At 45.9% G+C, this 8,676-nt stretch overlaps 1 protein-coding gene across 1 annotated transcript in view; it reads left to right on the forward strand.

The window, feature by feature from the left end:
• Positions 1–4,791: 4,791 nt before the first annotated feature.
• The window catches only part of LOC107116584 (trans-1,2-dihydrobenzene-1,2-diol dehydrogenase-like), a 5,206-nt gene continuing 1,321 nt past the window's right edge, over positions 4,792–8,676 (forward strand). The window contains exons 1-4 of the mRNA XM_015418523.1: positions 4,792–5,114; positions 5,556–5,667; positions 6,254–6,417; positions 7,778–8,044. Coding sequence (XP_015274009.1) covers positions 5,022–5,114; positions 5,556–5,667; positions 6,254–6,417; positions 7,778–8,044 — 636 coding nt within the window. The 5' untranslated portion in view covers positions 4,792–5,021. The remainder of the gene's footprint in view (positions 5,115–5,555; positions 5,668–6,253; positions 6,418–7,777; positions 8,045–8,676) is intronic.

The following is an 8,676-nucleotide window of genomic DNA, read 5'->3' on the forward strand; positions in this document are numbered from 1 at the left end:
GGGGGTGTCATATCCACAGGACCGACCCTAACTCATCTTTTGCATGTTTTTCGAAGCCCTGCATCTGCAGGGGGAAGGGGGGGGGGAAGCTATGCCAATAAAAGAGATGGTGTCGACATCGATCTGCAGGATTCCATGAATTTTCAAGGAGTGTGGAATGTATAAGCTTAGTTTAGTTATAATGGCAAACTGAGGTCTGCCAGTATACGGACAAACTTGCAGGATCCTTAAAGGGGGGGGGCACATTGAGGCCCTGTGGGTGGGAAGGGGCCTGCCAAGCCGAGCGAACTTCATTGTTACTTTGCACGGGAAGCTGAGAAGCTCAGCATCAATAGTGTGTATCTGTCGCCTTTCTCCTCTCATGTTGGCCTGGGCTCCCAGAAAGCTTTTAAAGATGCCTCTTCCTAGAGTCCTCTGCAACACTCAGGAATGTCAGTGGAATGAGAGAAACTCGCCTGTCTATCAGAATATGAGAGACCGGGACCTCTCGAAAGTTTTCCAGGTACCCACAGGAGCCTGGGAGATTTTGAAAAAACAAACCAAGTTTCAGTAGGGGAGGGCTGAGAAATGAGGATTGGGTCTGTTATGGAATGAATTTACTGGACACTTCTCATGTTTTCCCCCTACCCCCCATTAAGAAGTTTGCTAATGGCTTGAATCTTGCCTGGGAACCCCACTGTCTGTGGGAGGGAAACACAAGCCCATTTCACACGTTACAGTGAACACACCTATATCCTTCATGTATGTGTGTCCATCTGTTTGTTAGAAAGAGCTAAGATGTGCTCACTTTAGAAACCAGGGACTGTGTTGATACGTTGACTGTGTCATACATTTTTCGGTATGAGCTTGGAAAAATGTGTGGTTTCAATCATGCATCGAAGGTAAATGTTAGAGAAGCTTTGCACATTCTAGTACAGGCCCCTCCCCTCCAAGGCTATCTGGGAGAGACAACAGTCACTCAAGTTCTTCTTTTATAGGATAAAACACAGAAAAGAACAAAGTTCAGAATTCCAAAAGAAAGTTCACCAATTCCATCTGTATAGGTTCCTGCCCTCATGCCTGTCCAGAAATGAGGGGAAGCCTATACTTTTACAATACATTACACAACAACCCAGAAAGGTATGCTATCCTCTCTGGATTTCAGAGCAATATGCCACCAGAATCCCTTTTTAACTAGTCCCAGCTTTTCCCCAAGGGAGGCATTCCAAACCTTTAGGTTAGCCTCTGGGACAGAACACACTAGCACCTCCTAGAGATGCACACTTACTGCTCAATGGTAGTGGGTGTGGTCAGCGTTCAGGCTGCAAGATCTAGGCTTAGAATTCAGTTACAACATCAAAGACAAGTTAGAAACTAGGATAAGTTTATTCAGTACAGAACTTAGCATAGACTAGAAGGATTTCAAAACAAGAATGGCTAGGGCAGTTTGCCTTAACTAAACAGTAATTCATATTTACCAATTCAGGATAACATCCAAGAGTTCAAGATTGTCCATTGTAATAATCCAGGTATAGCCAGGAGATCCTAAATTGTTTTGAAGCCAGAAGTTCAACAGGGTGAGCAAGCCTCAGTTTAAAAGGGGGAGGAAGACACTTTTCAGATAGGGGACTCACCCCTCTAGCAGCTCTGTCTCCTGCTCCTGCTCAGAGCTCAGCTGGGTCTCCAGCTGTTAGAAAGAGTTAAGATGTGCTCATTTTACAAACCAGGGACTGGTACTTGGAAAAATGTGTGGTTTCAATCATGCATCGAAGGTAAATGTTAGAGAAGCTTCTAGTACAGGCCCCCTCCCCTCCAAGGCTATCTGGGAGAGACAACAGTCACTCAAGTTCTTCTTTTATAGGATAAAACACAGAAAAGAACAAAGTTCAGAATTCCAAAAGAAAGTTCACCAATTCCATCTGTATAGGTTCCTGCCCTCATGCCTGTCCAGAAATGAGGGGAAGCCTATACTTTTACAATACATTACACAACAACCCAGAAAGGTATGCTATCCTCTCTGGATTTCAGAGCAATATGCCACCAGAATCCCTTTTTAACTAGTCCCAGCTTTTCCCCAAGGGAGGCATTCCAAACCTTTAGGTTAGCCTCTGGGACAGAACACACTAGCACCTCCTAGAGATGCACACTTACTGCTCAATGGTAGTGGGTGTGGTCAGCGTTCAGGCTGCAAGATCTAGGCTTAGAATTCAGTTACAACATCAAAGACAAGTTAGAAACTAGGATAAGTTTATTCAGTACAGAACTTAGCATAGACTAGAAGGATTTCAAAACAAGAATGGCTAGGGCAGTTTGCCTTAACTAAACAGTAATTCATATTTACCAATTCAGGATAACATCCAAGAGTTCAAGATTGTCCATTGTAATAATCCAGGTATAGCCAGGAGATCCTAAATTGTTTTGAAGCCAGAAGTTCAACAGGGTGAGCAAGCCTCAGTTTAAAAGGGGGAGGAAGACACTTTTCAGATAGGGGCTTGGAGGCTCTGCTTAACAGCATCAGACTAGCCAGGATTTTTTTAATTTATTTATTTGCTTTTTAGGTAGTGTGGGCAGGCTTCAGGAAGAAGGCTTATTTTCAGGTGATAAATAAGTATTCTGGTTAACAGCCAGAAGCACCAAATCTATCTAGGCAGTTTCTGGGAGCCAGGGAGTGTGAAGTGAAAGGGTAAACTTGCACCCCTGAGGGAACCTGCGTTTTGTTAACCAGATCCATTAAACCTCCTAGCCTGAGGAAAACTTTCTGAGGAAAGGAAGCAAGACTCTCTCCTCAGTGTTTATTTACTGGAGTTGGGCCCAGTTTCAAAGTATTCAGTCTCTTGGGGGGAAAGGTTATAATGCTGTGTCCCAGTTGTGAGTCATTTTTTCCAAAGCTGAAACTTCCCACACATAACCCTCTGTTGAAAACCTATTTTTTTTCTGTTTGAAGAAAATATGTCATTTTGCTTTCACCTGTGTTTTGTGTGTCCAGTTGAATATTTAGTGAAAGGGAGAGACTAAATTTGCCTTAGAAGTGCATCTGATATTTTTGTAAAAGTGTCTTAAGAAGAGACTTGTCTGGGCAGACAGTATATACTCTACCAAAACTTCATCATAAACTCTTGTCACCCATTCTCATGAACGGGGACGGTTGTTGATGATTCAAAGATAAAGAGAACACATGAAGCTGCTTTAGTGAATCAGAGCCTTCATCAAATGTTAGCTGCTGTCCAGGGTCTCAGACAGAGATCTTCCATGTCACCTACCACCTGATCCTTGTAGCAGTAGATGCCAGGGATTGAACCTGGGGCCTTCTACATGCCAAGAAGAGGCTCTGCCACTGAGCCAAAGCCCATGTACTGCATTACAGGCTCTCCATTTTAGAAACCACATTACATGCTCGCCAGGCAACAAAAGAAGACCCTCTGTGTGTGTATGTGTATGTTTTAAGTGCTGTCAAGCTGCTTCCAACCTATGACAACCCTATCAATTAATGACCTGTAAAACGTCTTATCGGAAGGCGAATCGGAAGATGCAAAGTGACAATTGCATGCTGTGACTGGAAAGCGATGACCCGGAAGAGAAGCTGTGAAACGGAGAGGAGCGCAGAGGAGGACCTCCCCTGTCGCCTGGGAGAAGAAATCAGCCCGAAGATGGAAGAATTAATTCGCAGAGCGTCTGAAAAGCTTTTTATTAACAGTTTAACAGTGGGACACTACTAATTCCTTATTTTTAACATTCTTTTTTTTTTTCTGTAACACCACAATGAAGCCAAAGAAGATTTTTTTTTTACTAACCTTAACAGACTAACAAACTAATGGAAACATCATTCGACCTTTTCTTTACCCCGCTATATACCCTCCCCCCTTTCTAATATAAAAAGCAATAAAGTTCTCTCCTTTTTAGGAGAGTTTATAATAATAATAAAAAATGACCTGTAAAACGTCGTATCATTAACAGCCTTGCCTCAGGTCTTGCAAACTGAGGGTTGTGGCTTCCCTTATAGAATCAATCCAGCACATGTTGGGTTTTCCTCTTTTCCTGCTGCCTTGACTTTTCCTAGCATTACTGTCTTGTCTAGTGGCGCTTGTCTTCTTACGACATGACCAAAGTACTGTAGTCTCGTCACTTTAGTCATTTTAGCTCCTAAGGAGAGAGTTCAGGCTTGATTTGATCTGGAACCCACTTATTTGCTTTTTTGGTAGTCCACGATATCCGTAAAACTCTCCCAGCACTCTGAAGGGATTTAAAACAACACAGTCCTAAACGCAGAAAAGCCTTGAGCCCGGAGTACAGTTTCCTCAGGGCTTCATCCTTCTCAGCCTTCTTCCGAAACTTCAGCAAATGAGCTGTGGCTCAGTGCTACAGCTTGGCATGCAGAAAGTCCCAGTTTAATCACTGGTATCTCCAGTTAAAGGGGCCAAGTTGTAGGTTACATGAAAGACTCCACACCCCGGGCCCCTGGAGAACTGCTACCAGTCAGGCTACTGACCCTTGTAGACAGATGGTGTGACTCAGTAGCCTCATGTGTTCATGAGCGAAGAAGTTCAAACAATCCCTGGGTTAACAGCATTCTCAGAACATTGCTATTCAATCACCACCTATTCATTTAATTCTGGACTTTACTTTTGAAACAAAGTCCATATTGACTGTACCCTTCTGCCCAGTTTCTCCCATTTGCTCATCATCCCGGTTTTCTGTCTCCCTACGGAAGCTGCCAGATCTGGGGGACTTGACTATGGAACTGAGTACTGGAATACCAAAACCCACTTCAGAGCATGTGAAGAGTGGGGAGGAAGAAGGCTTGAGCCCCCAGTCCTTTGCAGCTGAAAAACGGGGCTATGGAGGAAGCTCTGTATTCCCTTGTTCAGGCCATGGAGTCACACATTGGTGTCCCAATTCCACTCCTAAGGTTTTACTGCCCTCTGCCGGTTCTCTTCCTCTATGGAAAGTTTGATGCCCAAGTTCAAAGTTCATAGAAAAGACTGCCGTTTCTGTCTAGCTGTGATTTTTCGAGTAGGTGGCAGTGTTTTCTATTCTCTTCTGTGATGGGGCCCTTGCGCTGGGGGATCTGCTCTGCCGGGAAGATCAGCCACGATTTCCTAGTGGCCCTGAAGACTCTGCCACCCGAGGATCATAAGGTAGGATGGAGAGAGTGGGTGGTGGGGAAGAGACGGGCACCCATACAGGAGTCAGGACTAAGTGGGAATCTCTCTTACTTCAGATGAGTTCTGGACTACTTTTAGCAGCTCAAACTAGTGCTCACGGTAGGGAACTGGGACCCCTGGGTTCTCGGGGAGCAGAGGAGGGCTGGTTGGTCTAACTAGAATCCAAAGTGTTTGGTGGGGGGGGGGCTGAATCCTGAAACGGGAATGCTAGATCTTCTGGGAAAGGCATGGTCTTTCAAGGGCAACAGCAGAAAAACTGGAAGTACAACTTCTGCGGTAATGTTAGGCACAACAGGGGTGGGTGGTGGGTGAGAGACACCCCATGACCCTTGAGAAGAGGCCCCTTTCTTTTGCCCTAAGATTACAGTGGTAGATGAAGGTGGAATCCCACCCAGGTTAATTCTGTGTCCCAAGGTGGTGGCCATCGCTTCTCGTGAACTCAGCCGGGCACAGAAATATGCCCAGACATACAACATCCCCAAGGCCTATGGGTCTTATGCAGAACTGGCTCAGGATCCAGATGTCGGTGAGCAACTTTCGTCTAAACACCGGGGCGGGGGGGGGGCTTGACAAGTGAACATAGATGGCTGTGTTGCAGGGTGGGCATGCAGAAAATGCCATTTAATTTCACGCTCACTAAACAGGGCAGCTTTTTAACTCCGTAGACAGGGGTCATTTCCAGGCCTGCTACTAGAGGTCCTTTTAATCAGGGGTCCCAGCTTGTTGCCCTTTCTCAGCCTGACCTACCTTTAAGCCTTGTTGTGTGGATATAAGGGGTTTAAATATATATGTATTGTTTTTAAAAGTTGAGTTTAATGTATTTTAAATTGTCTGCTGCCCTGAGGGCCCTAATAGGCAGGAAAAGCAGCACACAACTAATTTTAATTTTTTTTAAAAAAAAACATACCTTAGGAAGGGGAATCTTGCCTGGTACCACAACACCAGAAGTATTGGAGGAGAGGTAGTAGAAGAAAAGCGGAAAGCTTGTAGAGTAGGTGTGAATGCATAGAGGATGGGGCTATTCCCCCCCTCCCCATTCTGAACCCTTCTTCTGAATTAGGCATTTTCTTTTCCTAACTCTGCACTCCTCTTGGATGCCTTCTCTTCTACAGACGTGGTGTACGTGGGGGTGATCCATCCGTATCATCTCCCATCCACCCTCCTCTTCATCCAGGCTGGGAAGAATGTGCTCTGTGAGAAGCCCTTGGGCATGAACTCTGCAGAAGTCAAGGCGATGGTGCAGGCAGCCCGAGAAAAGGGAGTGTTCCTCATGGAGGTAACGTAAGAGGCTGTAGTACCTCCTAACGTTCAAAGCTGGGACTACCTGGCAAGGCCTCTAGAAGATCTCCTCTCTGCACTTAGTGGCCACCCAGGAAACATTTATTCATATGTGTATTGTACTCTTCTAATCTCCTTAGTGGGAATCCAAAATGGTTTACAGCAAGCATTGTTCTTCCATGTGGGATTTATTACAAATCCACAGGGCCTGCAAAATGGAGCTGTTCCGCCAGGCCTTTGGCTGAGGTGGCGGATGTCCAAACAACACTGGCCTTCCCTGCCTCGCTCACTTAATCTGCCCACTTTGCCTTCCTGCTTTAGGGCACTGCCTTTACCAACTTGGCACCAGCACCAGCTGACTTGGGTCTCTGTAAGAGAAATGTGCCTTTCCTAGCATTAGTGCAGCAGGCACTGTCATTAGAAATCATTAAGCTGCCATCAGGAATTTTGACTGCAACTGTTCTTTTGGTGTTTTATTATTTATTGCTGAATGATCAGTGTCACGGCTCAGGTGGGGTGTCACCTGACGCTGCCACCACTCTGGTTCCAGGCTCCTTTGAGAAGGCCCAGAGCACCCTCCCAGGCCTTTAGACCTCCCTTTTAGCCAAAATGAGCGTGACGACCAGGCAGAGTGAACAATATAAACAGTTTATTTTATAGGAGGTCAAACAAACAAGGTGCAGAATAATAACAGTAAGTGGGTGAAATGCAATCAAATGCCCTAACACGTCTAAATATATACTGTCCCTAGCTCACTATCTCAAGTGGCCTTAGACTACTCACCCTTCCCTCAGGATGAGGGTTTCTTCCCCACAGCAGCCTCTATCCCGGCCGTTCCCTGGGAAGAAGAACAGCTTTTTCTCTTGCACCAGTTCTTTTATTCCCCAGCCGTCTTCTTCTCTATTGGTCAAAATCGGCACCAAAACTCCCCAAGGCCTTCTGGGGTTTGTAGGCCCAGCCTCCCCTACTGGTAGCCAGACTCCTTGGGCCTAGTAGGCCTCTGGTGGCACAGCTCAGATCATAACATCCAGTTATTGTTTTACTGAATTTTGTAATCCACCCTGAGCCCGCTTGTAGGGTAAGGCAGGCTACAAACTGAACGAATGAACAAAGAATGAAAATCCACACAACAACCATCCTATAAGGTAGTGCTGCTAGCCCAAGAGCACCCAGTGAGCCTGCCTCGGCAGCAGAGAACTGGAACTCGAGACTCCTCAAATCCTTCTCTGACACTCTAATGACCATCAATGGCTTGGTACAAATGAGGTTCATATGGTCAAATATGGTATGAATTTCTGCCTCCAAAGACATGTAAATCCAGATGCAACTTCTTGGATAACTTACTTCTCCTATTGTAGGCCTTTTGGAGCCGTTTTTTCCCTGTTTCAGAGAAGCTTCGCTCCCTGCTGAGGCAAAGGACCATTGGGGACGTGGTGATGGTTCACGCTGATTTTGGCTTGCCTCTGATAACAGTCCCCAGGACTACAGAGAAAGAGCTGGGAGGAGGTGGCCTGCTGGATATCGGCCTCTATTGTGTCCAGTTCGCCTGCATGGTCTTTGAAGGAGAAAAGCCTGAGTCCGTTGTGGCCTCTGGTTTCCTGCATGATACAGGTCAGTCATGGGGCGTGTGTTTGGGGGAGGGTTGCATCCATGGGGGTTTCTGGAAGGATAGCCAAACCCCAGGAGTGTGGCTTGGTGCTCCAAAAAGAATTATTTATTGTAAACTGCATATTTAAGCTTCAATGAAATTGAGACATCTTGCAAGGATGACTTTGCAGTAGCAGAAGCAGTGTGGGGGATACAATGGTCAGGAGAAGACAGAAAAGGTGGAAAAGGAACATGATTGGCCAGCTGACACGGTGGAGTGGTAATTTTTGCACTAGGATCTGGAACACCCAGGTTTGAATCCATACTCTGCAATGAAGCTTGCTGGGTGACCTTGGGGCCAGTCACTCTCTCTCTCTTAGCCTAACCTACCTAACTGCTTTGGGTCCCCACTGGAAAGGAAGGTGGGGTATAAAAAATAGCCCTGTTTATATCTGAGGAAGTATGTGTGCACATGAAAGCTCATACATTCAATAAAACTTTGTTGGTCTTAAAGGTGCCACTGGGCTAGGGTTGTCAGCTCCGGGTTGGGAAACACCTGGAGATTTTGGGGATGGAGCGGGATTTGGGAAGGGGAGGGACTTCAGCAGGGTATACTACAATTAGAGTCCACCTGCCAAAGTGGCAATCTTCTCCAGGTGAATGGATTTCT

Source organism: Gekko japonicus, unplaced genomic scaffold, assembly GCF_001447785.1.
Source record: "Gekko japonicus isolate JY-2015 unplaced genomic scaffold, Gekko_japonicus_V1.1 scaffold299, whole genome shotgun sequence".
NCBI classification, from domain to species: domain Eukaryota; kingdom Metazoa; phylum Chordata; class Lepidosauria; order Squamata; family Gekkonidae; genus Gekko; species Gekko japonicus.